This window comes from Sciurus carolinensis, chromosome 15 (genome assembly GCF_902686445.1).
Source record: "Sciurus carolinensis chromosome 15, mSciCar1.2, whole genome shotgun sequence".
NCBI classification, from domain to species: Eukaryota; Metazoa; Chordata; class Mammalia; order Rodentia; family Sciuridae; genus Sciurus; species Sciurus carolinensis.
Genome location: NC_062227.1, coordinates 11840784 through 11858562, shown reverse-complemented (window position 1 = coordinate 11858562; position 17779 = coordinate 11840784). Strand labels below are relative to the sequence as shown.

Below are 17779 nucleotides of genomic sequence, written 5' to 3'. Positions count from 1 at the left end.
GCAGGGGGTGGCCTCCAAGCAAAGGGTCCCTGCAGGAAGGAGCCAGACCCCAGGGGCCCCGGGGGAAGAATGTTCAGGAAGTGGGAGCCGCAGGTGAGAGGCCCTGAGGAGGACAGGCTGCTCTGAGGGGCCCGGCGTCGTGTAAGTTCTGGGGTGACAAGGCCGGGTCACTCGGGCCTCGCAGGCTGCTCCAGGAGCTGGCACTCCACCCTAGATCCTGTCCTGCTGCCCAGACGTTCTGCTGCCTGGTCAATAACCCTGCTCTCCAAATGCGCCTGCTCTGCCCCCCTTCCTGTCCTTGGGAGGAGCCCCCCCCCCCCCCCCGCTGTGGTGGCCACTGGTTTCCTTTTAAATTCATGTTCTGTCCTCAGGAGAGTTCATGAGGGAAAGTGGCACTCGCCCCTGCTGCCCCGAGACCCTGAGTGTGGCCGCCTCTGTCCCCCGACCCCTGCTGCCCCGAGACCCCGAGTGTCACCGCCTCTGTCCCCCGACCCCTGCTGCCCTGAGACCTGAGTGTTGCCGCCTCTGTCCCCCGACCCCTGCTGCCCCGAGACCCCGAGTGTCACCGCCTCTGTCCCCCGACCCCTGCTGCCCCGAGACCCCGAGTGTCACCACCTCTGTCCCCCGACCCCTGATGCCCCGAGACCCCGAGTGTCGCCGCCTCTGTCCCCCGACCCCTGCTGCCCCGAGACCCTGAGTGTCGCCGCCTCTGTCCCTGACCCCTGCTGCCCCGAGACCCTGAGTGTCAGCTGTTCTCACCATCTTTGGTTTCTCCCTCAGGATTGGTGTCACCAATTTCCTGACGTGACCACTTCAGAGCTGTGCTAGGGGGAGGTTGAGGGTCGTGTCCTCTGGTCCTCTGCTGCCCCCCCTCTCTCTGCTGCCCTCTCGATGGCGTTGGTCCCGATTCTTGTCACTGGGGCTGCACGCTGGGCCAGGATAAGACGTCTGATTACACTTCCACCTGTGGCCTGCTCTTGCCTCCCCTGGGGTCACTAATTGCTCCTTTTCAGTGTGTGTGGCTTCATTTTTTTTTTTAATCTGTGTTATCTATTACTAATTCATCCTTAGACTCCTCCCGAGTCAAGACATTCCAGTAAACAGCCCAGGGAAGGGACCAGAAAGCCATCGAGTGCCCCTTTGAGGTCCCTGTCTTTCCACCCGCCAGTCCCCAGGGTCTGTGCCTGTCCTCTGTGAAGCAGATTTCTGAAAAGACACGGCTCCCTTGTTTCGTTGGAGCAAATCCTTCAGTAATTGGGAGAGAATGGAAGAGGTAAGAATGTTTGAGAACTCGAGGTGCGAAGCGGGTTTCTGTGTGACCTCCTGACGGGTCAGTCCTTTACTTCAAGGTTCTGGGTGAGACGTCCTCTGCCCTCGGGTTTAAAGGCAGTTCTGCCTCCTGGCTTTCAGCACGGGTGGTTTCTGCGTGACCAGTTTTCATTCCGGAAGCCTTTGGAAGATCCTCTCTTGACCTCCCAGGGTTCTCGGATTTCGTGATAAGTCTAACCGGGTGACCTTTTCTCTCTGGGCTGCTGGGTACTTCCGTTCTGAAAACTCGGCCCTGCTGTCCTGGCTATTTTCTTTTTATTCTTTCTCTGAGAAATCCTCATTTTTTGACACTCTTTTCTGCCACTGCTGATCACACTGGGGGCTCCAGAGTCAGCCCTCTGTGGTCTTCTGGTCTTTACTGTCCTCAGGTAGCATTTTTTAACTTTCAGGAACCCCCATTCTTTCAGTGGGACATTTTCTTTGTTTAAGGTCAGCCTCCTCTGCTCGTCGGACCGCTCCCCTCTCAGGCTCTGGTTTCGGCTCAACCTGACCTGAAAAGTCGTTCAGCACAGGAGTGTGCGAGTGCTGCTGGGGAAGGTCATCAAAGGTCAAGCTGTGCGGGCCCAGGGCTGAAGGAGCTCACTGCAAAGTGAAGTGGCCCGGACTCGGGCTTCCTAGTAGTTGTGCAGAGAATCGCGGCAGGCTTCCTCACGCTGTCTGCAGTCAGGCGTGCTCTCTGGCTGCTCTGGCTGTGTGGTGGACATGCTGGGCCCTGGTGGGCAGTGGGTGCCCCGTCCTGTCCTCACGTTGGACGTGACAGTAGCATTTACCCCGCAGGATCGGCCCCTGCTCCAGAGCAGGGCACCCTGGCCCTGGGCGAGCCCGCCGTTCCGCTTGCCAGCACGCCTCTGGTGGCCACGCACCTGTTTTCTTTCTAGCTTCTGAAGTCCGTTAACGTCCTGTGGGCTGCTGCCTCCTCCTCCACTGTATCTTCAGCTTCTTTCCTTTTCCAGTGTCCCTTCACTGGATTGGAGGGGACAGGTGAGCAGCCAGTTTCCCAGGAGAGACAGTCTCTCATCTCCTAGCTCTGGGCTCTGAGCTCAGCCGTAGCTCAGGCCGTGGAACCCCCAGAGTTGAGGGGCCTAAAAAGGAATCAGCCCTCCGCACACCGTCTCCCTTCAGGAGAGTCCAGGTTTCTCTGTGGTGTTTGGGCTGAGGAGATCCAGCCCCGTGGGCTCCGTGGCCAGGCCTGCTTAGGTGTCCCTGCACTCGCTCCCTGTCTGATGCCCTAGGACCTCCTTGGGCCATTATGTGTCATCAGTGTGGTCCGCGTCTCATGGTGCGGGGATCAGACCCAGGGCCTTGCAAACGCTCGGCAAGCCTCTGTCACTGAGTTACACCTCAGCCCCGTTGTCCTTTTTAATAGGCTGTGTTTTTTTTAGAACTGTTTAAGGTTCAGCATAAAATTCAGAGGAAAAGCCGGGCGTGGTGGCACACGCCTATAATCCCAGCGCTGGGGAGGCTGAGGCAGGAGGATCACAAGTTCAAAACTAGCCTCAGCAAAAGTGAGGTGCTAAGCAACTCAGTGAGACCCTGTCTCTAAATAAACTGCAGAACAGGGCTGGGGGTGTGGCTCAGTGGTCAGGTGCCCCTGAGTCCAATCCCTGGTACGAAATAAACAAAAAAAAACCACACAGAAGTTCCCACGTATCCCCTGCTGCGACACAAACACACAGTCTCCCCAGAGCAGCCCATCTGTCAGCATTGAAGACCCTGCATGGACACCTCGTCACTGCTAAAGCCGCAGGTCTACCCCAGGGTCGTGATTGGTGTGGTGCAGCCTGTGGATCAGAACACGCATGTGTATCCCGCAGAGTGGATTCGCTGCCAGAGCCCCGTGCTCCTCCCGTCACCCTCCCCTCTCCTGACCTCGTACCCTCTCCGCGGGTCCAGCTGCTGCTGCATGCCCTAAAATTGGGTCCCTCAGACCTCTCACCCCATCCTGCATGGGGCCCTGCGAGTCTTGGTGGCGCATTTCTCTCTGGTGCAGGGTGACATTCCTGCATCTGGCGCGAGTGCAGGTGATTTGTCGGCTGCCAGCCTCTGGCCGTCATCATGTTGGACTCCTGTGACACGCTGGCACCGACTCCCCCAGCGCCCGTCCCAGGCCGTGGTCCCCAGCGGCTGCACTCGTTGCACCACTAGGAGCCTCTCTGGATTGTGACCTTTGCCCTGCTGGGGACGCACCGCCAGGCTTCTCTGCTGCTGCCCGGAGCTCGCCCAGCGTGGGCTGGTGCTGGCTGCCGCCCAGAGCGGGGCAAACATGGCTTGGACTTTGTGCATCCCTCCCGGACCACAGGGTCCTGGTTCCGCTTGCAACCAGAAATCCCCAAAGACCTCGGCCTCCGGTCCTGCCAGGACCTGCATGAACCCTCAGTCACTGAGAGGGACAGGCCTGTGTGGCCATGTGCCGTGGGCCACATGCTGTGGGTTCCCGTCACAAGAAACTGGGAAGAGAGTCTCCTGCCCCCCAAGGCCAGGGACGGTGGTTCCAGGAGGGTGGGGGCGGGAGGTAGTGGGAACCTCGGAGCCCTGCGCACGGCTCTTCATCTCTGCCACCTCTGCGTATCTGGCATCGCGTGGGATAAGAACTTATCAGAAAGGTAGCAGGACCGTCCGCAGGGTGTCCGTGGGCCCTGGGCTGCTGGCCTCCATGAGGTCTGCTCCTCCGACACGGCTTCCCTGGGCTCAGGGCTGTAGATCCCACACGAGTTCCACTCGTGTTGGTTGGAGCCGCAGGCGCTGTGGCGATTATATGTCAGAGTTCGATGTCTTCTGATGAATAATTAAACATCAGCTCGTCCTCACGACAACTTGGTGGCCTGGTGGCCCTGCCTCTCTCCAACCTGGGAGAGGAACCCATCACGTCCAGGAATTGCGGGTGCGCCTGACACTTAGGAAGGAGCCCGACCCGTAAGCTGGGTGAGTTCTGCTCGTGTGGCGCGTCGGCGGGACGGTTGCCTGTTGGGGAGCTCGGAGTGGCCAAGGCCTGACCAGCCACCCAGAGAGCCGGTGCTCAGGTCCAGGAATGTGGATTCACATTCACACAGACCCCCGAGATGGATGCGTTCAGGAATGTTCTGAGTGTCGGTGACAGGCGGAAGGGGCAGCTGTCACCTGCCCTGCAGAGGGGGCTCACTCTGGGTGTCCAGGTGGGGGCGGGGCACACACCTGAGAGGTCAGACCAGGAGGAGCAAGGTCGTCCTCAGCCTGAAAGGCAGGAGAGAGGTGGAAGGCGCTGTCCCTGGGGAAGCGACACGATCCGGTTTGCAGTGGAGTCGGCACCTGGCCTCGGCTGCTGGGCCAATGCACTGGGGAAGGTTGTGTCCTTTCGGAATCGATTCAGTAATCTGAAAACAAATCACTGACGGAGCCTAACCGTTCATTAACAAGTCTGGAACGGACCGTTGAAAGTAAAAGGCAGGCGTGGCATCTGTGCTGTGTAGTCAGAGTCCCTGGCTCTTGTGGGTTTCCACTGGGCCATTTATAGAACGAGACCCTTTTTTTCATGATCATAGGATGGCTGCCAGAGCGCCAGGTATCGAATTTGAATTCCAGGCCGCAAGAGGAGGAAGGGCTGAGGACAAGAATGCAGCTGCTAACTGAGTCAGCCTCCTTTAAAGATCTTTCATGGAATTCCTGTCTTTTAACTTCCATTTACACCACTCTAGCCAGAAGCAGAAAAGCTTGGGACTGTGGTGGGCTAGGCACACCGCCAACCCCAGGAAGCTCGGGATTCTGTTACTGAGAATGGAGGGACAGGAAGTGCCCTTTTTGGGGCCAGGATGTGGAGTGCAGGAATGGCTGTCAGCGGAACCAAGGCTTTGCTTTGGCTTGGTCTGATGGAGGTGCAGGAAAACAGCATGTGGGGGTCCGAGCCTGGAGCTCGGAGGTGCATGTGCTGTGACCCTCATGTGGCCCCTGGGAGGAAGGGGACAGGGGACCCAGAACCCCATCCTGTGGTTTGGAATGAAATGTGACATGAGAGCACCCAATCATTTAGGTGCCAGCTCAGGGCACTTCAGTGACTCCAGCCTGTGGACCTGGGGACAAAACACGTTGGTCAGGAACAAGCCAGAATGACATTCAAGACCAGGATGGCCGTCCCAGGAATGCGGGCGAGGGGCCAGTCCTGTGACTGATTCCAGTTAGCAAGTCTGCGAACCTGCACAGCTCACCCGTGACGTCAGACCCACGAGAAGGGACCAGCCCAGCCGTGGCCTGGGACGCTCCGTCCTGGAGGAAGAGGAGGATCGCAGCCTTCCCACCTCAGGGCGCTCAGAATCACATCTCCATGGAGACCAGGAGGCCTGTTGGGGACAGAGAAGCCAGCAGCGGCCTGACCTGTGTCCTGGGCTGGGCGAAGAAGTGCAGAGGGCTGAGGGGAGGTCCCGGCCAGGTAGACGCTGGCCCCTGTCTGGTCCCTGCGGCCCCTGTCGTCTCCCCCCGAGGTGTGGCTCCCTGGTAGCTCCCTGTGCTCCACTCGGCCAAGTTAGGACCCAGGGAAGGCGCTGAGCGTGGAAAGCCCGCCATGTCCCTGGAGTGTGCTGGGGACAGGAGGGATGGGGTCTGGAACTCGGGCTCACCTGCTTCCAGTCCGGCCGCAGTTTTGCTGAACGGCATCAGCCTGTTCCGACAGGGCGCTTGCTTCTGGGGCAGGTCTGAAGTGAGTACCAGCGTTTCCACGGAGCGCGGACTTCTCAGAGTGAGGCTGGAACGTTCCCAGCGGGCCCCCTCTGGGACAGCCGTGTCCCTGGGGAGGTCGGCCCTCCTGCCTGGCGAGACGCCCTGCGTGTTTCTGTGGGTTAGTGTGTTCCTGTGTCTGTGCACGTGTGTACTCATGCACCGTGTGTGACTGGGCCCAGGAGTGTGTGCACACCTGTGCCGATGCTTGTGTGTGTGTGTGCACACGGGCGTTTCCTCGCAGGTGTGTGTTCCTGCCCTGCAGCCTGGTCTTTCTCTGGCCGTTTCCTCGGTGAGCCTTACGGGAACGGGGAGCAAAGACCCTGGGGTAGCTGAAATGGGTTCCCTTCCACCGTTTCCATCACCACCAGCTGAGCATAAGCCACACGGGCAGGAAGCCGGGCAACTGACCGCCTTCAGTCTGGGGTTCCACGCCGAGCCAGGCGCGACCTGCGCTGCAGGCTGGCTGGCTTGCGAGGGGTGGGGACACTGGTGCCTGGCGGGTCCAGCATTGTCTGTTTCTGCACCAGGCTGTCCCACCTCTGTGTCACCCTCCGTGCTCCTGGGCAGGGAAGTGGCAGGAGTGGAGCCGCGGTGGCCTCCCGTCCTGAGAGTGACCCTTCTCTGCACTCTCTTCCAGCCTTCCTTCCAGAGTCTGCGAGGAAGCGCCGGGCCCTGATGCCGAGGTGGTGAGAGGCCCTCTGCCTGCCGCCAGCAGGGAGATGTGGCCTCTTGGGCGCCCCTCTGCCCCCTGGCTCCGGGCCGTGCTGCTGGCCGTGGCCCTGGGGCTCTGAGCAGTGTCCAGTGGACGCCCCCTCCCGCAGCCTCCTGCTGCCCATGCCCCTTGGCTGCTGAAGGCCCACGGCCCCCAGGATGCACGCCCCCGCCGGGGGGCTGCTTGCGGCCCTGGCACTGGTGTTTGGGACGGCGGCGGCCTTCGCACCCATGCCCCGGATCACCTGGGAGCACAGAGGTGAGAACTCAGGCTTGTGTGTTGCCAGAGTGACCCCGCGCTGGGACGCAGGTGGGCGGCTGGGTGCTTTGGTTTATTGGGTTCTCTGCCCCTGGAGCTTTTGTGTGGGCCGACAGCCCCAGGCGATGTGACTGGAGCGTCCACAGGGTTGGCTCAGGCCCCTGAGGTGGTGTCTGAACTGGGACCCCCAAGGGGAAGCTCACCTGCTCGTACCTGAAGACATGGGAGGCTGGGCCCAGGCTGCGTGTGAGCCCCTGGCAGCAGAGGACGGGCTGCAGCCACGGCCCACCAGTGACTTTCAGTTGCTGTTACTGGTTTTGGTTTTAGGTATTCCCTCCCTGAGAGAGGTGTCTCGGGACCCTCTCTGGCTCGGTGGGTGGAGGGCTTAAGCACTGGGTGCTGAGCTAGGTGTTGCTTACAGGCCGTCTGTGCATGAGGCAGGCCTGCGTCCTATGTGTGCATAGCCCTTCTTTCCAGCGGAAAAATCAGAAGATCAGGAAGTGTTTTGACACCTGACTCTTTTTTTCAGAGAGATGAGGGAAGGTACTAGGGATGCTTTACCATGGAGCCACAACCCTAGCCCTTCGTTTTATTTTGAGACAGGGTCTCGCTAAGTTACTTAGGGCCTTGCTAAGTTACTAGGGCCTTGCTAAATTGCAGAGGTTAGCCTCAAACTTGGATCCGCCTGCCTCAGCCTCCCAAGTTGCTGAGATTACAGGTGTGCACGCCACAGCACCAGGCTCTCTCTTATTTATTTTTGCATCTTAGTGATAGTTTATTGGGCATCTACCATAGGCTAGGCACTACGGCAGGTCCTGGGGGACCTTATCAAGTGCCATTTTGCTCTCAAGGGCACATGGTTGAATGGGCAGTGATCATAGGAGAACACATGATTGAGCTACAGGGAGATGTCTGCTCTGTCAAAATCAGTCCCAGCTTCAGAGAGGGACATGCCCAGGACGAGTGCGGCACAGGCCTTAAGTGGCCTCCAGGTGGAGGGAATGGTATGTTCAAAGGCACCGTTGGAGGTCAGGTGCCATCAGGAACTGCAGACCCTTCCAGCACCCCCGACCTTCAAAGTGCACACTCAGTAATAAATAGGTGGAAAGCCAAGTTCCCTCAGATTGATGCCAGGACAGCCAGAAGGAAACAACAGCTCCTTAAAAAGCAGTATCAGAACGTGCGTCTGGGTCCTGAACAGCTGGACGGAGCTCGTGCTGCTCAGTGGCCCTGGACGCGGTTACCTGACAAGTAGAGAGACATACATTCCTTGTCTGTCTTGGGAGTTGTGGTGGCGATTACCGGAAATATCTTGGATTGAGGGCTGTGTTTTCCAAAACTGATTTTTAAAAATAGATTTTGAAATAAAACATTTCCTGAATAAGAACATCTTAAAATGTTATAAATTTTTAGCCGGGTGCTGTGGAGCGCGTCCGTAATCCCAGCTGCTCGGGAGGCTGAGGCAGGAGGATTGAGAGTCCAAAACCAGCCTCAGCAACAGGGAGGCACTAAGCAACTCAGTGAGACCCTGTCTCTAAATAAAATGCAAAATAGGGCTGGGGAGGTGGCTCAGTGGTTGAGTGCCCCTGAGTTCAATCCCTCGAACCCTCGCCCAAAAAAAAAAGTTGTGGGGCTGGGGATGTAGCTCAGTTGGTAAGTGCTTGCCTCACAAGCACAAGGCCCTGGGTTCAATCCCCACCACCACAAAAAAAAGGTTGTAATTTTTTAAACTTTATTTGTGGGTAATTAAAGACACTTAGGAGAGAAGTGGGTGGGCAGGTGGAGGTGTCTGGCCTGGTGTCTCCTGGAAGACCACTGAATGGGGGTTCAGCACTTGGCAGGTATTGAGGGATGGGAAGGGAAGGCAGGTGAGCAGCCGGGCCACAGCTCCAGGGCAGGCCCCTGGCGTGGGGCGTGGTCCTGGCACCTGGTCTCGGGTCTGCCCACTGCGGGAACACATGCTCCCTGTCACATTCATGGTTCCCTGGTTCTCCTCTCCCTCCCCCGCTGACGCCTGGCCTCCCGCAGAGGTGGGTCTGGTGCAGTTTCGGGAGCCAGGCATCTACAACTACTCGGCCCTGCTGATGAGCGAGGATGGGGACACCCTGTACGTGGGCGCGCGGGAAGCCGTCTTTGCACTGGAGGCGTCGGACATCTCCAGGAAGCAGCGGGAGGTAGGTCCTGGGGCTCCGCACACCTGGCGCCCTTCCCGGCCCCTGGCGCCCTGGCGCACGTCCACGGCAACTCGCCCAGGGACCTGCCTCTTTTCCTTTTTTCTTCGTGAACTTTTTATTAGGGAAAAGTCTCTACCACACCCACGAGCAAGGGCCCTCCTCCTGGTGGCTCCTGGAAAGCCAGGCTTTTACTCCTGCCTGACACACCCTCTGCTCTGGTGGCCTTGAGGCAAATCCCAGTACCACAGTCTTCATCTGTGTGGCTGTTAAGGGAAGAGGCTCCTTTTTATCCAATCAGATACCTCAAACTTCCTGTGGTGCCATGCTCAGCATTCAGACTTTAAGACTGGCCTTGTGGAGGGCGTTTTTTTATTCATTTGAACATTTAGTTTGAGACGGATGGAAGTCAGCCCCATCACTGACTGGCCGTTCTGTCCAGTGGCCTCCGTTTCTGGCGGCCAGCCTCAGTTTCCTTCCTGGGAAAGCTGCTCCATGCAGCAGGCTGGTGCCCCAGCCAGGGCGCCACACCTCCCGTCTGGCATGGACCTGTCTTTGTGCACATTCTCTGCCAGAGAATGTTGGGGCCAGAGCTTTGTCCATGCAGGCCAGGGAGAGAGACTCCTGCAGGTGGGGCCCCCCCTCCCAGGCCTCAGAGGCCCGTGACCCTCTGAGCCAAGGTCCAGTGTCTCATCAAGTGTTGCAAAAGGCAGCGTTTTGATTCTTCCTTCCCTTTTTCATCCATCAGCCACAGGTGCCCAGTGCCACCTGTTTGGGTCCTGGAATGCCAGGGCAGGACAGACGCTGGGCATTGTTGCTGCTGTTTACCAGTTTTTTGAGTGATTTAATTCTACACAGAGGGCAAGAATGAGTTTTTAAGTCATTTGATTGTCAGTGTCATGGTGAATTTTTTAAAAAATTTGTTTGCAATGCTGAGGGTAGATCCCAGGGCCTCGTGCATGCCAGGCAAGCGCTCTACCACTGAGCTGCACCCCCAGCCCCTGTCCCTGTTTAATGCTCAAATCGTCCCCTTCTTGGCCAGTGGCAGCCCCCTGGGCTGCTCCCGAGCCCTGGCTGTCTGGGGGAGTTTTCTTGTCTCTGGAATTAGGCAGTTCCAGGCACGTGCTGTCCATGTCTGCCCGTGTCTGCCCTAGAACTCTGTTTTGTTTTCTCTTCATTTTTGGTGTCTAGCATTTTTATTTTCATTTGATACACAGATGTGCTCCTGAGCATTATCTTTTGAAGGCACAGGCTGTAATCAGAAGTCACTTGAGTGGAAGAGTGCCGAGGTCTCACCTCCTGCTGAGCCCCTTCCCCGTGGTCCAGCAGATCCCTTGCTCTGGGCCCGTCTCCTCCTGGTCCTCTCAGAACTGTCTTGGGGGAGCATGGATTCTAGTGCGAGCTGGGCTACAGCTGGACACTGAGCACCAACCACTGTCTGTGAACGGCCTCTGTGCTCCTAGGGCGGCGGAGAGACTTAGGTGCCTCTTAACGAGAAGATAGAGGGACCCCAGCCAGGCTGCAGGGAAGCTCCTTGGCAGTGTGAATGGGGTGCACTGAGCTCACAGTCCCCCGCCTTTGTGGGTTCATGCCAGCCAACCATGAACTGTGTCCGCAGGGGCGTTTCTGAAGGAGGTTCCCTTTCACTTGGGACTGGGTTCTGCTTTCCTGTGTCCTCGTTAAGACTCAATTGCTTTGAAAATTCCAACCTGTGAGCATGTGTTTGCCACATGGGCACGTAGTGCAAACCTGTTGAGTTAGCTCAGGGTGATAGCTCACCTCTCCTGGGCTTCCCCTCTGCCCAGGATGCTGACCCCCAACATCTGTGAGACCCTGGGTCATGAGAAATGTCCTGCTGTTGTTGTTATGATTATCATTTTTGTGGTACTGGGTGTTGAACCCAGGACCTTACCCATACTATGCAAACTGCATCCCCAGCCCCTTTAATTTTTTTAGTTTGAGACAGGATGTTGCTACGTTGCTGAGGCTGGCCTTGAACTTGTGATCCTCCCATCTCAGGCTCCTGAATAGCTGGGATTACAGGCATGCACCACCACGGCTGGCCTGTTGTTATTTTGGCATCTGTCTGGGGACCTCACAGGAGAACATTCAGTGAAATGGGCTCTCCTCCTCCCTCACAGGTGTACTGGAAGGTCTCAGAAGACAAGAAAGCAAAATGTGCAGAGAAGGGGAAGTCCAAGCAGGTACGTCCTTCATGAGCTGCAGGACGGCCCCACGTGCCTCCCGGTGTGGCCTCCTGCAGGCTGCCGTGGCGGCAGGTTGAGTGGTCGCCGGGGTTACGTCGTCTCCTTTGTTCCTGGGCCTTGGGATCAGCTCTCAGAGTGAGCACCAGACGTGGGAGTCATTCAAGAAATACATTTTTAGTTTATGTGAATCGAATTTATTCATATGGCCTGAAATTTTGACCAGAGAAAATGTCCCCAGTGGCCAGCAAATGGCACAAGGTGTGGGACTCACGGCCACCCCGTGGCCCACAGGCTCGGGTTTGGAGAGATGACAGGATCTGGGGTTTCTGGCAGGTGTCCGTGGCTTGGGCACCTCAGCAAGGGGCCATGCAGGGGATGCTGGGTGAGTGTCCGTTCCCTCCAGGAGCCCTGGGCCACCCTCGCCATCTCTGGGCCTCTGTGTCCCCACCTGGGGCCATGCAGCTGTCCAGACTCAGATGACCAGAGCCCAGTCATCCTGATCATTGGTCGTGACAGTGGAATTGGGGCAAATTTCAGCAGTTGTTGGTTAGGTTCAAGACAAAATTTTTCTTTTTCAAAGGAGATTTTTTTGTTTTTGTTTCTTTGCTCAACATTTTTTCCTTAGCAAAGTGCTAGACGCCTACTCAGTCATTTGTCTCCACAGACAGCGTTCACAGGGAACGAGGGAGAGCGGGCACTGTGACAGATCACAGGTGTCACAGGAGACCTTCTAGAGCTGAATGAGACCGAGGGCTGACAGTGGACGGAGCCCTGCCGGCTCGGGTGGGGAGATTGTGAATGACATCCCCCCAGTTTAAAAACAGTCGTGGCCTAAAGACACTTCCTTGAACTGAGATAATTTCAGGCTGCGGCACATAGAATCCAAGTACTTATCGCCCTAAAATAGTTCGTGGGTTCTTAAATGTCCCTTTGTTTTCCTGAGGGGGCCTTTCTGACGCCAAGCTGGCTTCCCCCCCCCCCTTGGTCCAGCCTCTCCCCTCATGGATGGTTGGGCCTGGATCCCAAGAAACGGTCTTCCGAGTTTCCTGCGTGCAGGGAGCAGAGGGTGGGTTCTCCAGGAAGGCAGAGGGCGTCAGTGGAGTGTCCTCATGTGTTTAGCGAGAGGAAAATGCATTGCTCTCTAGTGGGTGTCCCCAGGACCATTTGAGGTCAGCTCGCCTTGCTTTGTTTGGTTGCCAGATCTTTGCAGAGTGTCAATTAAGGACTGAACTAAATTCCGTCTGGCACCTGAACAGCCCTTGGACACTGCAGAGATGAAATTACAGGCCAGCTTGAGGTGTAGGTGTGCCAGGGGTCGGGTTGGGGTGTCAGTGAACCCCCGCTCTGTGGCAGCCCAGGGTGTGAAGGGGAGTGCCCGGAGGACCCGGAGGCAAGGCCGGGCAGGGAGTGGGCGGAGCTCATGGCTGCAGAGCGGGAGCTGTGGCCGGAGGCTGTGAGCTGTGCTTTTTCTCTCCGCAGACAGAATGTCTCAACTACATCCGGGTGCTGCAGCCGCTCAGCGCCACCACCCTGTACGTGTGTGGGACCAACGCGTTCCAGCCCACCTGTGACCACCTGGTAAGGCCACACACTCATCCCTTGAATCAGATGACCTTGGGCCAGCCTGGTCAGTGTACAGCAGAGCAGAGAGCCCTGGGTGGGCATAAGAGACAGTCTCTGCCCCCCAGAAACAATAGGATTTTCTCAGGTCAGCTGTATGAGGACTTGGAAGCAGCTCCTGGCACTGCAGAAGCCCGACCAGGCTGCGGTCAAGAGCACGTGGCCTTCATGGCTCCTCTGAGCTTGGTGTCTATGGCCAAGGGTGTGGCTTGAGGCAGGGCTCCAGGGAGGGCCAGGAGCTGTCGGTGCCTATGCAGAGCAGAGCAGAGCAGGCAGCAGACGTCAGTGCAGGAGCAGAGCATGTAGTAGATGTCGGTGTAGGTGCAGAGCAGACAGCAGACATCAGTGTCTGTGCAGAGCAGACATCAGTGCAGGTGCAGAGCAGGCAGCAGACGTCGGTGTCTGTGCAGAGCAGACATCGGTGCAGGAGCAGAGCGTGCAGCAGATGTTGGTGTAGGTGCAGAGCAGGCAGCAGACATCAGTGTCTGTGCAGAGCAGACGTCGGTGCAGGAGCAGAGCGTGCAGCAGATGTTGGTGTAGGTGCAGAGCAGGCAGCAGACATCAGTGTCTGTGCAGAGCAGACATCGGTGCAGGTGCAGAGCAGGCAGCAGACGTCGGTGTCTGTGCAGAGCAGACATCGGTGCAGGACCAGAGCGTGCAGCAGACATAGGTGCAGGTGCAGAGCAGGCAACAGATGTCGGTGTAGGTGCAAAGCAGGCAGCAGGCAGCAGACGTCGGTGTCTGTGCAGAGCAGACATCGATGCAGGTGCAGAGCAGGCAGCAGACGTCGGTGTAGGTGTAGAGCAGACATCGGTGCAGGTGCAGAGTGTGCAGCAGACGTCGGTGTAGGTGCAAAGCAGGCAGCAGACGTGGGTGTCTGCAGAGCAGACGTCTGTGCAGGAGCAGAGCACGTAGCAGACATAGGTGCAGGTGCAGAGCAGACAGTGGAGAGACATCTAGAGGTGTGTTGCAGGCAGGTGCGCTCAGCCCTGTGCCTTGGGCCCAGCACCTGCCTCTCCTCTTCACATTGTGGGTTTTGTGGGAAGACCTGACTGTGGTGGGGTCCGGGTCATGTGAAAGTCAACCTACCGCTCCTGGATTGTGCATCTTCTGGGTTGGTGTATCCGTGGGTCTTGGGATGTCACCATCTGGTGTCCCCTGCCCACTGAGCAGCCCTCCTGGGATCCGCCACTCTGGGTGGGTTAAGAGGCAGGACTGCCCTCCAGGCCTCCCTGCGCCACGTCCTTGCCTCCGCCCAGACTGGCACCTGGTCCTCCCATGGGTGTAAGTCCTCGGGGGCCTTCCTCACTCCTTGTCACCAGGCAGGGGGAGATTAAGCTGTCACATCTCATTATTTTAGAAGCAGTTCTTTTATTCAGGTGATCCCATGAGCAATTGGATAATAATCACAAAGAAAGGGAGAATTTTTTTATTGATACATAGTGATTATACAGGATAGTGGGCCATGTGCAGATGTGCTTGTGACATGTTGGACCGATTTCCCTCCCCAGAACCTCCCCTTGCCCTCCTCTTCCCCCACCTGCTGGGTCCCTTCATCTACCCTGCTGGTTGCCCTATTATTGTCATGAGATCCCTTTTTTCCTCCTGTTTTTGCTCCCTAGTTTCCACATAGGAGAGAAACCTGCAGTCCTTGACTTTGAGTTGGTTTATTTCACTTGCCATGATGTTCTCCATTTCTATCCATTTTCCTGCAGATGACATGATTTCATTCTTCTTTATGGCTGAGTAAAACCCACTTTATCTTTGCCCCTTCACCTGTTGACAGGCACCTAGGCTGGTTCCATAGTTTGGCTGTTGTGAACTGGGCACCACTGTAGCAAGTTGGCTCTAATTCTCAAGGACAAACACCAAGGAGCGGGATAGCCGGGTCACGTGGCGTTCAGTTCCTAGTACTCGGAGGAACTTCCGCACTGATTTCCACGGTGGCTGTGCTGATTTCCAGCGAAGGAATCCTTGTTCCCTGCATCCTCACCTGCATTGATGGTTATTTGCATTCTTGGTGGCTGCCATTCTCCTTGGAGATGAAATCTCAGTGCAGTTTTGATTTGCATTTCCCCGGTGGCTAAAGATATTGATCTTTTATTTCATAGATTCATAGGCCATTTGCACTTCTTTTGAGAAGTGTCTCTTTAGTTCATTTGCCCACTTATTAGATGAGTTATGTTTTGGGGTGTTAATTGTTTTGAGTTCTTTCCATAGTCTGAATGTTAATTCTCCATTGGACAAGTAACTGGGAAAGGTTTTCTCCCATTCTGTAGCTTCTCTCCACATTATCATTTCCTTTGCTAGGTAGAAGCTTTCTAATCTGATGCCATTTCATTTGTGGGCTCCTGGTATTATTTACCGAGTGTTAGGAGTGCTGCTGAAGTCGGCGCCTGTGCCTGTGTGCTGGAGCGTAGCGTTTCTGGACTTACTCCTAGGTCTTTGATCCATTCCGAATTGACTTTCATGCAGGGTGAGAGATAGGGATCTAGTTTCTCCTACAGAAGGCGATCCAGTTTTCCCAATGCCGTTTGTTTAAAAGGCTGTGTTTTTTCCAATGTATGTTTTTGGCACCTTTGTCAAGGATCAGCTGGCTGTATCCATGTGGGTTTGTCTCTTTATAAGAAGGAGCATTTTAAGTAAGTACATGGAAGAACTGGACACTAAGCATATTTTCTAGTGATAGTCCTAGATGAATGAGTACTTGACAAATATAAAAATATGCTAATCAGTAGTTTCCCCTTATCTGCCAGATGTAGTCCTGTGACCTCCAGTGATGAAACCATATAGTTTTCATCTGATGACCAAGTGGACTAACAAGTGGCTAATGGGTGGTTGTCTATACAGGGTGGATACACCAAAGGGGTGATTCACACCCTGGGCTGGACACAGTGAAACGGTGTGGCTCTCACCTCACTCCTCAGAATGCCACTGTTGACTGCACCAAGACTGCAGAAGGCGAGATCCTGGGCGAGGGGAGGCCACTGTAATGAAAAGCTTCATTTGCTATTGGAACTTTTTAAAAAAATTTCCTGACTGAGGGACATGACTCAGTGGTGGAGTACTTACCTAGTCTGCAAGAGACGCTGAGTTTGATCCCCAGTACTGCAAAAAACAAAAAACAAACCAAAAACCTCCAACATTGACTCAGAAGTAACAAAACAAAGCTTGGACTCGTGAGAAACTCACGCAGGCAACCTGGCACTCCTACAGAGACGTCTGAGCGAGATTCACAGAATAGGTCTGTCTCGCTGGCTGTCCCCACAGATGCTGACAATGAGGGATATGGAGTGGGGGCCAGGGGCTTCTTCCCCAGTCTTAAAAGATAACTTTTTTTTTTTTTTTTTTGCTTTAATGTTCTAGCAACATTTTGCACATCAGTGAGTTTCCTGGCTAACCTCTAGCTCCTCAGAAGCTTGCCGTACTGTCTTTGAAACGTGCATTCTGTAGCGATGTCTGTGGCTGAATTAAGGGACTGGTGTGTTTAAAGCTAACCCTGTAGCTTTTCCTGATACTTCCAATAAAATTTTTCCACCAGTAGAAGAATAGATCACTCATGTACACTGACCACCCAGGCGGGGCAGGTGGAATGTGCGTGTGCACACACGTGGCTGTGTGCGCAGGTGCATGTACTTGCTAACCCATGACCCAGGTCTTCCAGGTGCCTTTACAAGCTTCTCTTAAAGATAATGATGTTGTCCTGCCCAAATCTGATTTTATCACAGCAGCTAAGAAAAGGTACAGTAATTGCCCGGCATTGTCCACCTCCGGTCCCTGTTCAGAGTTCCCCGGCAGCCCCTGGGCATCTTTTGGAGAGGTGATACTCTGTCACCTCCAGTGAGCTGCCGTGGCCCCAGCTCCTGTGTCCTGTCCTGAGAGTGAGCGTCTGAATGGTGTTAGCAGGCCTGCAGCTCGCACGTGCCGTGAGACCGTCTGTCCCCACTGGTGACAGCGGTGTCCAGCCAGCCTCCTCTGCAGGGACAGGCTGCTCCCAGCCCCTCTGGGCGGTGTAGGCCCCCCTGAGCCTCCGCGGGCTCCTGGCTCACGGTGACATCCACTTTGATTTTCTGTGATTTTCTGCGTGCTCCTGGGTTTCCGGCAGGCTCACCCACAGTGGTTCTTGAGGCAGCCGCCGCTCCGCCTGCTTCTCGCCCGAGTGACCTCCCATTCCTGTTTCTACATGCCGTCGTATGTGAAGAGGCGGCAACGCCTCGTCTGTCATTTTGTGGGCATTTCCCGCACTTTGTCATTTCGTATTGTTCTGTTTTTCCCTGTTTGAGAGCTTTCTGGGTTTTGGTTTTGGTTGGTTTTGGGGGCTGAACCCAGGGGCACTTTATCCCTGAGCCACATCCCCAGCCCTTTTTATTTATTTTGAGACAAGGTCTCACTAAATTGCTCAGAGCCTCACTTGGTTGTTGAAGCTGGCCTCAGAACTTGCGATCCTACTGCCTCAGCCTCCTGAGTTGTGGGGATTACAGGTGTGTGCCACCATGCCTGGCAGCTCTCCAGTTCTTGTGTAGTTGATCTGTCATTGCCTTCTACAGGTTTGGCTTTGTCAGGTGAGGTGAGATTGTCCTGAGGTGGTAATTCTTGCCTAAGTTTCTTGTGCAGCAGCCTGGTTTTGCTCTTAATATTCAGAGATGGACCCGTCTGCTTCATGTTGTGGTGGGAAGGTGGGAGAGGTTCCATATAACCTGTTTTTTGGAGACTATAGTTCTTCCTTTTTTAAATTTTATTTTACCGTTTTTTGTACCAGTGCATAACCACTGAGCCATGTCCCCAGGCCTTTCTAT

General features: G+C 55.7%; 1 protein-coding gene across 11 annotated transcripts in view; it reads left to right on the top strand.

Annotated features, from left to right (window-relative positions):
* Sema4d (semaphorin 4D) overlaps positions 1-17779 on the top strand; it is a 117283-nt gene that overhangs the window by 70132 nt on the left and 29372 nt on the right. For 10 of the 11 annotated variants that reach the window (XM_047526284.1, XM_047526286.1, XM_047526287.1 and 7 more), the window contains 4 exons: positions 6653-6985; positions 9014-9159; positions 11298-11360; positions 12843-12941. In XM_047526284.1, coding sequence (XP_047382240.1) covers positions 6886-6985; positions 9014-9159; positions 11298-11360; positions 12843-12941 — 408 coding nt within the window. In that variant the 5' untranslated portion in view covers positions 6653-6885. Of the gene's footprint in view, positions 1-1127; positions 1274-6652; positions 6986-9013; positions 9160-11297; positions 11361-12842; positions 12942-17779 lie in introns of those variants that run through there. The other variant, XM_047526280.1, reaches the window with a different exon arrangement.